We start from the raw sequence: 19,512 nt of genomic DNA, 5'->3' as shown, positions 1-19,512 counted from the left end.
ATATACTTTTTTGTTGTTTGTTGTTCTGCTGCTGATGATGTTGTTGTTGTTGTTTTTGTGTTTTGTGTTCATTTTGTTGAATTCGTGTTGAATGTTTGTCTTGTTGCTAGTGGCAGTTCTGTTGAGTTTTGTTTTGTTGAAGTTTTTCAGGCAGGTGGTTGTTGTGCAGAATTTGTTTCCAAACAATGTTGTTGTCACTGTTGTTGTCACTGTAGCTAATGTTATTTTATTGTTGTTGGATTTTTTATTTGTTCTTATATTCTATGTCTATCATTTAAGTTTTACAGGAGATCAGCAAATTATTTTGTCGTTGTTGTTTTTATTGTTGCGATATTCATTGACGAATTATCTATTCATCACAATGTTTCGCTTGTTTGTGTTGTTGATTTACATATTTGTTCATGTCGTTGTATGTGTTGTTGATGTACCTGTTGTTGTTTGTGTTGTTGTGAATGTACATGTTGTTGTTTATGTTGTTGTTTGTGTTGTTGTTGTTGATGTACATGTTGGTTGTTGTCAATGTGTTTTGCATTATTTTTTCCGTAAATAGTTGTTTCATTATTGTTGTTATTGTTGAAGATGTTTTCATGATCATGTTATTATTTGTTATTATTTTTTGTTTTTATTATTATTATTATTATTATTATTATTATTATTATGTTGATGATGATCAGGTTATTTTTATTATTTTTCAATTCTGTGACTTTCCTAGCCTTGTTTCTGTGCTGGCGTGTCCTGGATCGTAAATTCTCATTATGTGTCTTAATGTAACCACTGCTCACATAAAAGGAGTGCTGCTAAGAGCTGTTTTTGTTGTTGTTGTTGTTGTTGTTGGTGTTGTTGTTGTTGAAAATGTTGTTGTTAGTAGTGTTGAGGTGTTGTTGTTGTTGCTGTTTGTGTTGTTGTTGATGTTGTTGTTGAAGGTGTTGTTTGTTGTTGTTGCTATTAAAAATGTTGTTGTTGCTGTTGTTGAAAGTGTTGTTGCTGTTGTTGTTGTTGTTTGCTTGTTTGTTGTCGTTGATGATGATGTTAGTGTTGGCGGTGTTGTTGTTGATTTTGTAACTGTTGTTGTTTTTAAATGTTGTTGTCATTTTGTTCCTATGACGTTGTGGTGCTCACGTTGTTGTTGATGTTCTTGTGCTGACGTCACTGATGTTTTGCTCCATGTTGATGTTGTTGTTCAACATCGTCGACGATGTTCATGTTGTTGAGTTCGGTTCGGGTGTAGTTGTTGAAAATTCGGGAGATGTGGTTGGATCCGATGTTTTGTTTTCAGTCAGGCCTTCGTCACAATGTTTGCGAACACAACACACACTTGTGTGGATGTATCCTGCTTCGCCATCCAACCCACCAACAACAAACACTCAATCATCGTCTCCTATCCCTCACCCCTCACCCCTTGCAACGTCCGAACATCGCGTCCAACAACGAACAACAAAAGTTTCTCACGACTCAGTACCGCAAAGACCTCCTCGTTAATTTCGAAAAGTTTTTCAAACAACAAATTAAATTGGGACGAACAAAAAAACTTGAAAGTACCACCTCCTAAATACAATCCAACAACAACAAACGCAACAACAACTTGCTAACAACAGGGGCCCAACACGCGACATCAAAAGCAACAGTACACAAACAAACACAAATAGACAGACATAGACTCAGACAGACAGACAGAGACAGACTAAGACAGACAGACATAGACAGAGATAGACACAACAGCAAAGCCATCAAAATAAAGTCTTTACTCGCCACAATTAATGCTAAGCATTATTACTCCAACCAACTATAATCCAGACGCACGCAGCTCACAACACGAATTTCCATCCGTCAACAGAACGATGTTGTTGTCGTTGTTGTTGTTGTTGTTATTGTTGACGATGATGTTGTTTATGGCGGTGCTATAGATAATATCAGTTAGGTGATTGTTAACTGATGTGAGAGCCTGTAGTTATATTGGACGGAACACTCAACAACAACAATATTCTTCTCCGGTCATCATCTTCGTTGCACATCGGTGGGGCGGTTTTGATTGATATTAACACTTGCCTAGCGTACCTATCTATTGAGGCCCTTGTCTGTGTGATGCTTGCTTCTGTTTAAAATCGAACGAATGGTTGAATAACTAAAAAACGATAATGAAGGAAAACAATATGTTATTACTGAATTTGATTATATCTGATGCTAAAAATAAACAAAAAATAAATAACAATTACCTAATTAATATATAAATTAATTAATTAATGAACCTCGATGAACCTGCACCATTGCAGACTGGGCAAGAACCCGCTGGAGTGCAACTGCCAAACCACCTGGCTGAAGGACTTTTACGACAGCAAGCCCAACCTCTTCAAAGGAGCAGATCCGCCATCTTGTAAATATCCATCCACCATTTCCGGTCAAACGTTTGAGAAATTATCGCGGGAGGATTTTGCTTGCCAGCCTCCGTCGTTCAAGAACATCGACGCCATATTTGATAGCGAGACTGCGAAACTGATGTGTTCTGCCAGCGGCGTGCCTGCCCCCTCCCTCTTCTGGGTTCTCCCCTCTGGGCAGGCCTTTCGGTACGAGTTGCCATCTATCGAGAGAAATTATTTGTCGTCGGTGGGGGGTGTGGAGTCTATGAAGTACTCCCTGCTGGAGGGCAATTCCAACCTGGCCGTGTTGAATCTCATGATGAAGGGAGCAGCTGGTAATTTGTCGTCGGCGTCGGCATCATCATCGTCGCTGCCATCGTCGTTGTCATCATCTTCGTCGTCATCTTCCTCATCATGGAACCATCGCGTGGCGACCCTAACGAACGGAATGTACGTTTGTGTGGCCAGCAACGCAGCTGGCAACGTCACTCTCATGGTGAACGTGTCGTGGCCACTGAAAGACAGACATCACCAGCATCATCGCCATCACCATCATCACCACGTTCACTCCCGACATCCCTCCGATAATAAAAAAGCTAACGACATAAATGATGACGATGACTACAAAAGGCGCGATTACGATGATGAGGACGACGATTATGACGACGACGATGACGAAGATGACAGCAACCACCGTAAGTTCAACTCACACCAGCCACATCGCTACGCCACAACCACACATCGCGCGCACACTGGCTTCAGACGCCACCATAAAAACAGAGACAGAGAGGAGAAAAAACATATTATCAGCAGCAGCAGCAACAACAACAATAATAACGTCATCGTTAATAATAAAAATAACAATCACAAGAAAGATAGCAGCGAGAAACCAGCCACTCACAACAACAACATCGACGAAAACCATTCCTTCCTCATCAACTCTCCTCCCGCCAGCAGCCACGACGACCACAACCTTGACCTCATGCTATCTTCCTCGTCGTCTTCTTCATCATTACCGCACACACGAGAGGGAATTTTCACACTAGCCGAAATGGTGGTAGCCGTAATAGCCACACACTTGCTGACAGTTGCTCTCGTTCTGTGCCTGCTCTTTGTCAGGAATGCGGTCTTGAAATCAAGAAGACAGAAAGGCCGCTATGTTGACGAGCCTGGCATGAATGTACCTGCCAACAGCAGTGGCAGCAGTGGTGGGGGCAGCAGAAACCTCATGGGTCCACTCATCAACGCTGGCCAGCAAAACATGAAGGACAGCTTGCGAAATTCAGATCCAACTTACGACAAGGTTTGTACAGTAAATTGTGTCTGTGTGTGTGTGTGTTCGTGTGTGTGTGTGTGTTTGTGTGCGTGTGTTTTTGTAGGTGCATTGCAATTTTAGATGTTCATGCAATTGTACGTAGGTAAGTGTGGTGGATGTGTGGTTGCGTGTGGTTGTGTGGTTGCGTGTGACTGTGTGTGTGTTTGTGTGTTGTGGGTGGTTGTGTGCGTTCATATATTCACATGAAAAATTGTTCAGTTGTATGTTTTTATACAACATGAAATACTGTTAAACAGTCAAGTTAAGAGTCAATTGTGAGTTCATGAGCCAGCACCGCCCAATAAAGTTTTATAAAATATACAATAATATGGACGAAATCAACAAACATCCACCAACTGATAACATCAACATAAGCAAAATTACTCGACACAAAAAAGTTCCAGTATTAGAAACACTGGCAACAAGATGCAACGATAACAACAACAGCCAACAAAACAACCAACAAAAACAACAACATCGACATTAACAACAACTCCAACAACAAATAGCAACAACACTCCCAAAACCACCACCACCAGCAACAACAACAAACAACAACACCACCACCAACAAAAAACAACAACAACAGCAACAAAATAACAAATAACAACAGCAAACAACAACAACAACAAACACTCTCCATTCCAGGTTGGTCATGTGATGTACCCCACAGATGTCTACAGCAACTCATCAGTGGCCCAGTATTCAACGAGATATGTCGTACAACGGTGATCTCCTCTCACTCCCTTTTCTTTCTCTCTCTCTCTCTCTCTCTCTCACTCTCTCTATCTATCTTTTTTATTTTTTTAATTTGTTCTTCATCGATTTATTTTAATTTGTTCTCAGAATTTCGCGCACTTTATTTAGCAATGATTCCCTCATATTTTTAAATGTTACTCTCCGTAAGTTCTTCCTTCCTTCCTTCCTTCCTTCCTTCCTTCCTTCTGCATCTTTCATGTTTCTTCACTGCACCTTCATTCCATTTTCTCCTCTCCAATTATATTTTCATCTTATTTTCTTCTATTTTCTTTCACTTAAATTTTGTTTATTTTTTCAAAATAAAATACGCTTATTATTATTATTAATGTTATTATTATTGTTATTATTATATATATGTATAATATTATTATGTATGTATATTTTACACATGCATACACCTAATATAACATACATATAAATAAATTATCTATTTAGTTTTTCATTTCCCAAGTTTTCTCTCTCTCTCTCTCTCTCTCTCTCTCTCTTTCTCTTTCTTTTTCTCTCTCTTTCACTCTCTCACACTCTCTCAATCTGTGTTTTCTTTTATTTTTTGCTGTGTTCATTCTTCAGCAACTAATTCAACATGTTGCACTAGTTACTTAAAAAAATAATACTTCTCGCCACAGATGTTTGAGCTGGTGTCCCTTCGTTAAAAGTTTCATTTTATTACTTATGAAACTGTTTCTTTCTGCTGTTACTGATGTCTTAAGGTATACAAATATGTTGTATTGTTCGATTCCTTTGAGTGATTAGTCAGGCGTAATGAACATTTTAATGAGTTTTTTGCAAACAACAGTTGTCGAGTTTAATCTGATTAATACCATTTATTTCTTTCTATTACACACCACATTTACACACACACACACAAACACTCACATCCACACACACACACACACACACACACACACACACACACACACACACATATATATATATATATATATATATATATACCAATAAATTTTTGTTGTTAAATGTACAAATATCAACCACTTCACAAAACTTTACAAAATTATTTCTTGACGTTTCGATCATAGAACTGTCCGTTTGAAATATTTTTTCAAGTTGGTTTTGTTTGGTTTCAATGTTAAAAGAGTAAAGTAAAAGAGTAGATCATCTAGTCTACATAATAATAATAATAATAATAATAATAATAATAATAATAATAATAATAATAATAATAATAATAATAATAATAATAATAATAATAATAATAATAATAATAATAATAATGATGATGATGATGATGATGATAATAATAATAATGAGACCAAACAAAAATAAATGGACTGCATCAAATACAATAACTTTAACTGCTTTCAGTACAATGCAGGCAACAGCAAAGCCAACGTGTTTCGTCAATTGTGCTTATTAAAATGAACACATTTGAGCAACGAAAATAAAATGAATGCAGAAGCAGTTAGGTTGAAGAGAATCCGCTCGAAGAAATGATATCAAAGGAATTTCACCGAGACAACCAACTCCATTGGTGACAGCTGCTAATTTTTGTAATCCCAATGTGAGGTAATGTGAAGCAGGTCAAGTGCAAACTTCTCACTCCAAATAACGGGACAATAAAATCTGCTGCAGTGTGGGTTCTTGGAACACGTGCCCGCAACGGAGAGTTACGACGATGCAAAGAACCTTGTGCGTGTTGAGGGCTGAGGTGTCCGACCATCTGCCGTGTTCCATTCAAGTGGTTCAACATTTTTCTTGTGTAACATTTTCTCATTTTAATTAACGTTTGCATTCTAGTCAGATAGATTAGATAGATGATGAGGCAAATTATCATCTTCGCACACATCAGAACACCTACAACGACACTGCAATTGATGACAAACAAACAAACATGACTCCACACATATGATGGCACAGACAAACACACATACACACAGATACACACAGATGAACACAAACATCAGCACATCAACAGTTACAAACAATAAAACTCTCAGAAGTAGCTGACAACATGCATTTAAGCGTCATTTGCCGGCACAAACTCATCCACATAAACACATACCAGTGTATTTCCATTGTACATATTAATTCATTTTTGCATTTATATAATTATATGATTGTATGTTGTTGTATGATTGTATGTGGTTGTGGTTGTATGGTTGTTCCACACATACACAAACAACGGTATGCAAAAGAAAGACAAAACACGTGCATACAAGTACCAACTCTATAGTACGCGAAAATGTACTATGGTACTTACTCACATATACACACCTGTACAAACAAACCCCCACACAAAGCACATGAAGCTACGTAGCAGAACAAACAAACATTAGGACGAAATGTCATACAAATACGTACGCACATGTACGAACAACGATGTACACACACACACACCTTGTAAATACACACATTTCTTGCATCTTTGAACTGTTTGTACAGGAATATTTTTTCAAATATTTTATTAGTAGCTCTATAAATGTATGTATAGAATTGATACTCATGTATTTTCATTGAATAGATGTTTAGTTTTATTGTTTAGGTGGCATCAAATTAAACGAAATTATTTTATTGGAAAGAAATTTTAACTAAAATTTAATGAACAGCCGTTCGGGCGATTGACAGAGTCTACTCTACACGTACATTTCTTTGTTTCAGTTCACGCACACACAACACATTACGTACATGCATGTGTAACATTTCATGGGCATTTGATTGTAGTAGGATTGATAAGTTTGTATGACACTTTCTTTTCTCTCTCTCTCTCTCTCTCTCTCTCTCTCTCTCTCTTTTGCTCTTTCTCCTCTCACTCTTGACGCCTCCTTCTCTCTCTTTATACATCCCTAAGGTTTTGTTACAATGACATAAATGGGTATATATGTGGTGTGTGTGTGTGGTGTGTGTGTAAATCTAATTACTTATTATTTTAAGATTGAATTTATTGAAATTTTGATTTTAGTAACGATGAATTACATATATCATATGAATAAGGATAAATTAATAAAATCAGAATATTATTTATTTTAGAATGCACTTACTGGTAATATGTACATCGTATTGAGAACTGTCACTCATTCATTCATTTATTATATTCATTCATTCATTCATTCGTTCGTTCATTCGTTTATTAATTCATTCATTCATTCACTTATCTTAGTTATAGCAAATTAATGAACGATTAGATGATTAGAATGTTCTAACATTTTTACATCATCATCACCATCATCATTATCATCATCAACAACAACAAAATTTGTATCATTAGCATCATCATAGTCGTCGTCATCATCATCATCCTCTTGTCACTATCATCATAACCTTCAATATCATCATCATCATTTTTACCACCGGTTGTCATTATTGTCGTCGGAACACACCACCACCAACCCCATCATCTTTTCGTCAGCGTTATAATCAATTGTATCATCATCATCATCATCATCATCACAATCAGTTTAATATTTAACCTTTTTTTTATTTTCGGTATATTTGTCGTCATCTTCATCATCATCGTTATCATTATTGTACTTATCATCGTCACCATCATCATTTAGTTGCCGAGTTATAATTTAGTTCCTATGCATTCAACATAAGTGATCTTCGTACAAGCAAGCCAGTTTTGTTCCTCCGTTCTGTCAACCAACCCATCAACCATCAAAAGTTATTTTTGTTTGCATTCATTCATTTTTTTTCTTCCGTTGTTTTTCTTTCAATCACAAAAAGTTATTCAAAACTTAAATTATTGATTTGAATTTTTTGGAATTGGAACAATAAAATGTTTGCTAAAAACTTGTTCACTCTTATTTTTTGCCAAGTTCAAAATCAGTTAACATTAGGATGAACGAGGAAACCCGAAAAGGCTAAAAATAAAAAAATTCGTATAATTAAATAGGCAAATATTATGAAATGTTTCACAATAACAGCTCGTGAAATACAAACGAACAACAAATTTCTGCAAGTTAAAGCGCCCGAATGCCAGCAAATGTCAACATAGCTTGAAGGGGAATAATGGTGAATGTAGATACTGGATGTTGCGGTTGCGGTTGCTGTTGCGGTTGCAGTTGCGGTTGCGGTTGCTGTTGAGTTGCAACAAATGAACATCAAACCAATAGTTAAAACAGTCAATAAAAACAAACAGTTGCAATTAAACGACACATAAACTATATTAAAATTTATTGAAAACCTTTAAAACAAGCGATCTAAACGGCAACAGATGATGTCATTTTGCATTAAGAATCCAAACCACCTCCACGCATGGGACGTGATAGCATTGAAATCATCAACACAGCAATGAAAAGTTCATGATGCTACAAATTTTTTTCTTGAAGAATTGAATGAAATGTTTTGAAATCAATGAAGTAAACACGAAAAAGCATTTACAAAAATTAAGGCTGAAAAACTGGACAGGTATTTAAAAAAATGTAACTTCCAAGCTGAACAAATAAGAAAATTAGAGCAGAAGAACATTTTCATAACCACAACAGAGCTGCACAAGTGACGAGGGCACGCACACACACACACACGCACGCACGCACAAGTAACAAGGACAGGAAAGCGAAACTCAAAATGAAAAATTGATCTTGATGTCAATAACAGATCTGAAACACTCAACAACTCCCATGCAAGCAACAACAAAAACACACGCGCACACACGCACAGATACACACATACATGCATATACACACACATACATGCACACATACACCTGCACAGTGCACACGTATGCACGCACATGCATAAACTTACATTAATTAATTAATTCTTTTATTTTTCACTCATTCAGACAGACGCACACACATACCTCCTCCATACATCAAGATTAGGCAGGAAGAATGGGGCAGTGGAAGAAAAACAAATTTCTGGAGAGCAAGATATAAAAATAAAAAAAATGAATCAAGATAACTGGAGAAGTGAGGTGTGGATGGATGTGAGTTGGAAAATAAGAAGGTGTACAAATGGCAAAAATGAGATAAAAAAAAGTCCAGGGGGAAGAAACTGAGAGTTGGACAGAAATAGTCGAGAATGGATTAATTGAAAATAACAGAGAATTTTTATAGCCTAAAATTTTGTTAAAAATTAGAAATAATTTAACTAGCGTTATTATGTGAAGAACGATTTTTTTTAAAGTATTGAAGTTGTTTGAAAATATAGAAGTACCAAAAAGATGAATCAAAAACGTTAAAAACAGCAAGTGCAAAGAAGAGAAGTTATTACTCTTTAATTAGCACAAAGAAGAATTTATGTCCGTAACAAACAATAACCAACAACAACACAACAACCTACGCAGCAACAACAACAACCATAAAAAGGACCACTTCAACAAATAATAACTCCAACAACAATTTCATAAACAACTGTAAAACGTATAATATAAAACAAGACAACAACTTCAACACAACTCAACTAAAACAACTTTAAGAAAAACAGCCAGAGCAACAAAAATTCAATAAATAAAACAAATTTAGAAGCAACAGCCAAGAGTACACGAACGTACAAAATTAATTAAGCAACCACAAACTTTTGCTCTAAATAAGCCCACAAACACGACAACTACGAGATGATGTTCACAAACAAAACTTACAAACATTTACAAAACCTTATTACGTTGATCATGAAAATGTCAATTCCAAGAAAGTTCATAATTCGCATCAAGTTGCTACTAAATTCATTGAACAACACCGACAACAGCAGCTTCTCTATTAAGAGGTGCAACTACGTAAGCGAAAGTTTTTCGCAACACCATAATGCTAGCCAGGCAACACGAACATCAGTGCTGGTGCTACAACGTAAAACAGCGGATCAATGTGAAAAGAACATGCGGAGAATTCAAACTCCACGAAGAATTTCTCCCATTGCGCACAACAACGCTGAACAAGTAAGAACCATTTGTAACGATTTTCATCGTTATTAAAGCACTAACAAATAAAAATCCTTACAAAAAATCGTTCATAGCCAGCAATAGCTACAAAAACACAGACAACGTTATTTTTCGAGATAGTCTCATGAAACTACACTTGAAACTGCAACATAAACCCAAATTAACAGGTTGGTTAGTACACACCAGTAGACGTGTTGTGCGATTCTGGTCCTTGAGACGTGTCTCGGTTTGTCTACGAGATGTGTCTTGTCTACGAGCCGGTTGTAAAAGCGAAAATCACATTACTATATAGTCTCCCAAACAAAATGGCAGGCTACACAATTTTTTTAGATCAATTTTATCTATTTTTTAATGTTCTTTTAAATATTTTATTTAATACTTTTAATATTTTTTTAAATTTTCAAGTTACATTTCAGTTTTTTTAAATTATTTTAAAAATTATTTAAAATGTTTTTATAGAAAAATATTTTTTAATTAAAAACCGGTTTTTTGACGTTTAGGAATTTTATTCAATCTCATTTCCAGTTTTATTGTTTTCAGGTTAAATTTTAGTTTTAGTTTTTTGAAGTTTTTCAGTGGTTTAATTCAAAACAAATGTCTTGAGAGTTTAATTTTTAATAGTTCTGAGTGTATGGCGGGACTTGATTGGAAAGAATTGTTGATCAATTTAAATGAAGAATTAAAATGTTTATAAACAGTTCTAAGAAATTTTATTATTTTTATAATGCTGGACGGCAAAAATGACAACAAGAAACCCATGCTGTGGTATGGACGCTAGACGGGACAAAATATGATGCCTCATGAAGGTCAATCTTTAGGCCGCCGCCGAACAAATCGCGCAACCAAGGCTAGCATATAAACATTCCAAACTTCACCAGCGACCAATGAAATCACTACTTAAAATGAGCAAGGTTTTCCACCAACATTTAATACGACGAACCTATAGAGCTACAGACTTTAATAAACGTTTAAAGCAGCAATTATCATTCGAACAGGTCTTTGGAGGTCTCGCTGACGCCAGCGAAGCTATGCATGCGACGCTTCCATAAATATTTTTATTATCATAATTATTTATATTATTATCATAAATAATTATATGAGTAGAAATCGGCCTAACGAAAAAATTGAATTAGAAACGCATTGAAACAAAATTTGACATTGGTTCGGTTTTGTTCAGTTGTGAGCGTTTAGAGATTGAAGATAGCAGTTGAAAATAAATGAACGCAATAAATATTAATAACTAGATTAACCGTGAAATGAACAAAAACAAGAAACATTTGAAATAAAATAAGATTTTTAATGAGAACAATAAAAAAAATAACTAAAACTTATTTAACCAGAATTACAACTCAAACATGACGAAATAAAATATCAGCAATAACGAGAAAAAAATTCCATTAAAATTAACACTACAAAACGAAACCAAACTAAAAACGTAAGCAAGTTTAAACACTTTTGACACAAAAACTGAACAACACATCGCCAACAGCCACAACAAACATTTAAACAAGGAAACCCACGTGGCATTAATAGGTCTCTTACAAAAAAAAATAGATGGATGTGCAATGTGTATTTAGATTGCGCTGCTAAGAATGGCAGCATATCGTTTCATATTGCCCTATGTTTGTGTCTTTGTTTGGCTGTATGTATGTATGTATGTATGTATGTATGTATGTATGTGTGTATGTGTGTGTGTGTGTGTGTGTGTGTGTGTGTGTGTGTGTGTGTGTGTGTGTGCGGATTTAGGTCAGTGCCCACCGCTGTGAGCAGTCTTTTAATAAAAGTCAGAAAATGGAATGTTGTTTTTAGAAAATCAGCCTAAATTAGACGTAATAGGCAAAAAAGGTCAGCAGCCACACTACCACACCTTGGCCTGGCCCACCCCCGTGGAAACTTTGGTCTTCCACGTAGAAATTTGAACATTTTTAAAATTTTGGCAAAGTCGTCTAGATCCGCCACTGCAAATACAATATCTATTAAATAAAAAAAATATAAACTTGTTATTTTGAAAATTGTTTAATTTATGTGAAAACGAAATGAAGATAATCTATAAATGTTTCAATCAATTGATGCAGGAGCACTCAGCAACATGTTGGCAGACATGAAATCATTTCCAAGTATTTAATTAAACGAATATGTAGACATGGAGAAGATGGAGGCAGGCAGGCAGGCAGGCAAGCAGGCAGGCAGGCAGGCAGGCAGGCAGGCAGGCAGGCAGGCAGGCAGGCAGGCAGGCAGGCAGGCAGGCAGGCAGGCAGGCAGGCAGGCAGGCAGGCAGGCAGGCAGGCAGGCAGGCAGGCAAACTGTTCTACACACGTGAACGTACAAATTAAAGGAACGGTAAGTATATACTGTACGGTGGCCCGGATAGATGGATTAAATTAAATGAACGAATTAATGAGAATTTTAAAGAATGTTTAAAAAAACAAATAAATGAATGTACGTACCAAGACAAAAATGAATAAGTGAATGCATGAATGAATGAACGAACGAGTGAATGCATGAATGAATGAATGAACGAGTGAATGAATGAGTGTGTGAATAAATGAGTTAATAAATTAATGAATTAATTAACTAATTAATTAATAGCTAGAGAATGTGATATAATGTTGAAGAAGAGAGTGAATGAAATATAAAATGAACACATGCAACCATTTTATTGGCAACTTCAGAATGTGCTCACTCAACCGAAGGAGGAACTTCGGCTCAAACAGGATGTAAAAAGAAAATAAAATTGAAAAATGCTTTCAGAATTTTTTTCTTAAAATTTTTTTTTATAAGCTTGAAAACAAATTGTGATGAAAAATTCATCATGATTATTATGTTTCTAATATAAAATAAAAAACTAAATCAAAATATAGAGAATTATCAAGTTTCCATTAAATGACTCAACATTTAACTAGTCCATTTGGCACTTCAATTCGAACCACATCGTTCAAACAACCCATTAAATATTCAAGTCCTCAAAGGAAAAATTGAATTCTACCATTGTTTTTAATCAGTTAATCAGATGAATATTTTAAGGATGGTCCAAAACATTTGGAAACATCCGTGCAGAAAAATCATCAAAACGAGCAAACTTGAGGTGAACCTGTTAGGTGCATGCATAGAAATACAAAAGAGACACAGCAGTAAGTATTTAAACAGTGAAAAGAAACAAATAACAATACTATTGAATGTGAAATTATCTTATTTGGATTTGGTGAAGGAAATATTTGACACATCGACAAACTTTTGAAATTACTAAGTTTAAACTTTCGCTTTAAAACTCTATTAAAATTATTCAAACAGCCAACACAAAATATTGTAATGGCAACCAAAAACATGTATTTATCCATCCATCCATCCATCCATCCATCCATCCATCCATCCATCCATCCATCCATCCATCCATCCATCCATCCATCCATCCATCCATCCATCCATCCATCCATCCATCCATCCATCCATCCATCCATCCATCCATCCATCCATCCATCCATCCATCCATCCATCCATCCATCCATCCATCCATCCATCCATCCATCCATCCATCCATCCATCCATCCATCCATCCATCCATCCATCCATCCATCCATCCATCCATCCATCCATCCATCCATCCATCCATCCATTCATTCAGTCTTCCATCTACATCTACTTACTTACTCTTCATCAAATACTCCTGAACGAATTATTTCTTCCATTGCAAACAAGACCTACTCATTACGTCCAAATTGAAGGATTCAACTCAATACCAGTTCGAACTGATAGGATATCTACACACACACACACACACACACACATACATACACACACACACACACGCACACACACACACATACACACGCACACTTACTCACACACACACACACACAAGCTGACACAGATAACACACACAAGCAAAATGAAAGTTATTAAAGTTATGGAATAGACAGAAGACTAAAACCGACTTTGAAAAGCACAAGATAGGAAAGAAGGAAACGAAAAACATTCATTAAAAAAAATGGCAGAACAGAAAATTGCATTGAGAAATAAATAACAAAAAATGTAATCAAAAATGATATTGAGGTGTTAACATTTACAGAGCAGGACTGTGTGTGTGTTGCTGAATGTCAGGGAGCATGCAAATTTTTGCTGCAGTCTGTGGGTTACAGTTGACGTCGCACGGTTCTTGCCCCATCGCACGACCAGCCCTCACCGCGCTCATCCTGGCGTCATCATCGCTAAGGCTCTTGTTTAATTGAAATATTTTCCTCGTTTTATTTAACTTTATTATATTTATTGTATGGTTTTAATTAACTCTTCTATTAATATTAATAAATGAATGAATTAATTAAAAATAATAAATATAAAATTATTTGAATATTATTATGTAATTAATCTTCCATCATTTAACCCATTCTTTATACTTATTTCGTGGATATTGTCATCAATAAATTTTCAGATCACGATCTCAAACTTAGCTCAATGACTCAAGTGGCTGACCAATGGTTAGTTGCATGGACCTGGTTCGAATTCCAGAAGATCCTCTCGTCATTTAAGTTACTCGTACGCAAAAAAATATAAAAGATTTTTCTCGTTAAAATGTTTTGAACGGTTCCAAAGATTAAATATTAACATCAACAAAAATAATAATAATGATGACGACGACGACGACGATGACGATGATGATGCTGGTGGTGATGATGATGATATTTTCGATTTGTTGCATTTTAATATTAATGTGTTTGTTGTCATGGATGTTATTGTCCTGCTTCGTGTTTTTATTTCTGCTATTTGTATTATCAAATTTGTTGTTGTTGTTATTATTATTATGTTAATATTATTATTATTTTGTTGTTATTATTGTTGTTATTATTATTATTATTATTATTGTTATAATTATTTTTCTTACGATTCCAGTTGTTGTTTATTTTTGTTCTTTTTTTCCGTTCCGTTAACTGAATGCCTCTCCTAATCTCTTTGGGACTCTTCATCATTCAAGAATCAAAAGTGAATAAATGAATGAATGAGTGAATGAATGAATGAGTGAATGAATGAATGAGTGAATGAATGAATGAATGAGTGAATGAATGAATGAATGAATGAGTGAATGAATGAATGAATGAATGAATGAATGAATGAATGAATGAATGAATGAATGAATGAATGAATGAATGAATGAATGAATGAATGAATGAATGGATGAATGAATGAATGAATGAATGAATGAATGAATGAATGAATGAATGAATGAATGAATGAATGAATGAATGAATGAATGAATGAATGAATGAATGAATGAATGAATGAATGAATGAATGAATGAATGAATGAATGAATGAATGAATGAATGGATGAATGGATGAATGGATGAATGGATGAATGAATGAATGAATGAATGAATGAATGAATGAATGAATGAATGAATGAATGAATGAATGAATGAATGAATGAATGAATGAATGAATGAATGATTATATGAGTGTGTGATAACGTAAATGAGAAAAAAAAACATGAGAGCAAATGTGATAAGAATTGAAATGATGGATGAATGAAGAAAAAGTGAGAAAAAGAAAGTGAGAGAATCAATTGAACTTCTAACTTTTCAATGTAAAAGCACAAACATTTTTTAATGACAATTACTACATTAAAAAAAATAATATATTCCCCAAATGAATGAATAAATATAATATTTCAGTTCAAAAATGAAGGACACATTAAAATGGGGAATGAATGAAAGATGGAATGGATGGAAAATAACTAAGCAAACAGATGAAAGATCAAACTAAACAAACAGACGAGCTATTGAATAAATGATTGAGTGTTTCAGCGTACGTTCGTCGAAACGGATGAATGTTTGTTTTTATCTATCCATCCATTCTTTCCTTCATTCGTTCATTCAAGCAAGCAGATATGCATTGAAGTGGATAAAAGATGGATGGATGGATAGATGGATGAATGGATTTACAAATTAATGTTTGAGCAAACAATTATTTAAATGGATAAATGGATAGAGGATTGAATAAAAAATATTGTTGGCCTGCCAGCTCAGACGGTAGAAGGGCTGTCCTACTGAAGATCACATGTGGCTTCGTTGCTATGAGAGGATGACCTGGCTCGAATACGGCCGTCCAAATTAATGCGGCAGACCAACATTCAGTAACTCTTAACTTCCTCTTGTACAATTTATTTTAGAAAGTGTTTGGAGTTTTCATCTTAGTGCAGCCACTGAGTTCAACGTTGTCTGCTGTCATTAAGAATTACTTAATAAATATGTAGATGCTTCACGAGTTGATTGAATAACAGAGACGTCAACAAAGAAGTTATTATGAAAAATTAAAACAATTCGTTTCTTGAATGGATTGTAATCTGTGCTAAAAAAATTAGATTTTATATGACTGCAGACAACGCTCAACTCAATGGCTGGACTAAGATTAAAACTCCAAACACTTTCTAAAATAGAATTGTACAAGAGGAAGCCAAGAGTGACTGATTGTTGGTTTGCCGCCGGATTAATTTTTCTATTTTTGGTGGAAAAACATATTGTCAAAAATTTAAAAATTTTTTCAAAAATTATGTCAACTACGCTCGGTTTATTTAACCGAAAAATTCCAATCCTTTCGAACCCCCCTTCCGACCCTTCCGATCCTCCTTCACGATATCGCAAGACCTTGCGCGGTACAACGGACGTTAAAAAGATAAGAACGCGCTGGGTTTTGAGATTTGGTTTTACCTGCCGTACTCATCAGACCTCTATAAACAATTCACCATTTTTCAAACACTTCAACTACTTTCTCTGGGAACAGTCCTTCAAAACAGAAGCCTTCTCACAGTTGGTCGCCTCTGTACCGCCAATTGTGAAGCCACTGCTATTAAAAAAATTATTTTCTTTGTTGGATGAACGCAAGTTGCAATGGATTTTTTTGTTTTCAATTGAATATCCTAGAAGACAAGTTATTCCTTTCCAAAGTGGACAACACGAAAGAGACGTTATTATGTTGTGCACCAACCTAATATTTTGAAAACTATCTACGCGGAATTTGATTCTGTTTGAATTGAAAGTTAAAATATTTTGCCTCAATTGATTTGTTTTTTTTATATCAAAAAAAGTGTTCAGATTTGGTTCCTGTTACTTGGTCAGTGGTTAATGGTCAGTGGTCATATACCTTGCAATGTCGTTGTCCCATGTTAAAGCCAAATAAATTTTATTAATAGTTTTATTTCTTCTTATATGAAATGTTATAATTATTTTCGACTGCACGATTTTGCATCCACATAAATGTTGAACCGACTCTCCTCAAAATAAGCACTAACAACCAGCGGAGGAGGCGAAACAGCAAATGAACTGAAAAAGAACCAGTACAACAAGTCCTGACTAACATAGAATGAATGGGGCCTGGTTAAACAAACAGGCCGATAGTCGAGAGTAGGGCAGAAAAATAATTTTGAGTAAACGACTTCCCGAATGAATGAATAAAATTTGGACCACCAGCTTTTAATTTCAATACCTTAATGTCTAGTTTTTCCAAGATAAAAAATAATTTTTAGCTAAAATTCCAACGAATGACGTTAAAAATTTAATTGAACGACCCGAGATTACTTTAATGCGTTTAATATATTTAATTTTCATAATAATTATTATACAAGTTTGAGACAAAGGTTGAAAAACATGAAAAAAAATTTTTATTAGCTAAAATATGAGTGATGAATGTAAATGCGTGAATAAACACGTGAAAAAAAGAAAAGAAGAAATGAATGAAGAAAAGAAGAAAGGAAAGAAGAAAAGAAGAAATGAATGATCATCCTTCGGTCGAACGAAAATGCCTGAACGAGAGAACGCCGAAAGTAATAAAGCAAAATGAAAGAATGGAGAAGTGATGGATGGGTGGAATGGGCCGACGCTTATTGCGCTGAAACAATTGATCGCATTCGTCTACTTGCCTAACAACAAAAAATAAAAAAGCTGGATGATTGCAATTTAAAAAAATCAATTGTTGTAGCCGCCGATGTGGAAGTTGTGGAGAAATTTATTAGTAGTGTTAGTAGTGTTGGTAGTATTTGTAGTATTAATAATATTAGTAGTGTTGGTAGTGTTATTCAGAATTACTTTTAAAACTTTTTAGTGTATTATAAAAATGAATGAATAATAAAGTGTCTTGTTGAAAATAACAAAAATATGAATTACTGTAATGTTCTAATATTACTATGGTTTTAATGATGATGACGACGAAGACGAAGATGTTAATGATGATGAAGATGATGATAATGATGATGATGAGTATGATGATGATAATGAAAAGAAAACGTTAATGATTATAATGAAAATGCCCATGATGAAAATGTTGATGATGAAGATGTTGATGACGCTGTACTCAGCACAGAGGATGATGAAATATGAGCAAGTAAATAAATGCAAGAAAAAGAAATTATTCCAAACATTTGGAAAGCTAAAAATTTTGTAAGATTTTTTCCAATTAGTTGCTGTTAAAACTTGATGAATTTTTCGTAACGATGAAGTTTCAGACTGCATTTGTTGTATTTATTCCCATCCGAGTCACGGTAAGCTGTGCCGCAAAACAATTTGCAAACTTTTTTCTACTATGTCCTCCTTCCCAAAAAAATTTCTCTGGTCCAGTCGAATGGTCCTTATGCACTAAAATCTCAGCGAAAATACAGCGTTTAGTAACTGTAGATGTGAAATTAATAATAAATATTATTAGAACAAAGACAACGCAATCGCAGAGTGAATACAAATATATTTTAGCGTTGTTAAAAATAGAAGTCTCAACATAGTATCAAAAGAGATGGTAGGTCTTAGCATTGTTTGTTGTAGCGTTAGTAGTAATAGTTGCAGTACTATTGGTATTAGTACTACAAGTAGTAGTAGTAGTAGTAGTAGTAGTAACAGTAGTAGTAGCAGCAGCAGCAGTAGTAGTAGTAATAATAGTAGTAGTAGTATTAGTAGTAGTGGTAGTAGTAGTAGTAGTAGCAGTAGTAGTAGTGGTAGTAGTGGTAGTAGTAGTAGTAGTAGTAGTATTAGTAGTAGTAGTAGTAGTAGTAGCAGTAGTAGTAGTGGTAGTAGTAGTGGTCGTAGTAGTAGTGGTAGTAGTAGTAGTAGTTCTGCCGTGAGATAAGTTAGCAACAGGAGAATGCGTTACAATGAATGAGTTGATGATTAATTAGAGGGCTGTGTACGATGCAACTCTGTGCTGGACGAATTAACGATGATGATGATAATGATAAAGATGATGATGATAATGATGAAAACAACGATGATAGATAAT

At 34.9% G+C, this 19,512-nt stretch overlaps 2 protein-coding genes across 2 annotated transcripts; both read left to right on the top strand.

The window, feature by feature from the left end:
• Positions 1–951: 951 nt before the first annotated feature.
• HELRODRAFT_165504 (hypothetical protein) lies at positions 952–4,401 on the top strand (the record flags this gene model as incomplete). The annotated part of the gene is made up of 3 exons (XM_009032070.1): positions 952–1,028; positions 2,271–3,657; positions 4,318–4,401. The coding sequence occupies 3 exons, from the start codon at positions 952–954 to the stop codon at positions 4,399–4,401; spliced, it is 1,548 nt and encodes a 515-aa protein (XP_009030318.1).
• Positions 4,402–10,003: 5,602 nt separating this feature from the next.
• On the top strand, positions 10,004–12,183 carry HELRODRAFT_165503 (hypothetical protein; the record flags this gene model as incomplete). Its single annotated transcript, XM_009032069.1, has 3 exons — positions 10,004–10,112; positions 10,339–10,431; positions 12,074–12,183. The coding sequence occupies 3 exons, from the start codon at positions 10,004–10,006 to the stop codon at positions 12,181–12,183; spliced, it is 312 nt and encodes a 103-aa protein (XP_009030317.1).
• Between the last annotated feature and the right edge of the window lie 7,329 nt (positions 12,184–19,512).

This window comes from Helobdella robusta (assembly GCF_000326865.2).
Source record: "Helobdella robusta unplaced genomic scaffold HELROscaffold_8, whole genome shotgun sequence".
Classification (NCBI taxonomy): domain Eukaryota; kingdom Metazoa; phylum Annelida; class Clitellata; order Rhynchobdellida; family Glossiphoniidae; genus Helobdella; species Helobdella robusta.
Note: the sequence above shows the minus strand (reverse complement) of the source record. Positions and strands in the feature narration are given on the sequence as shown.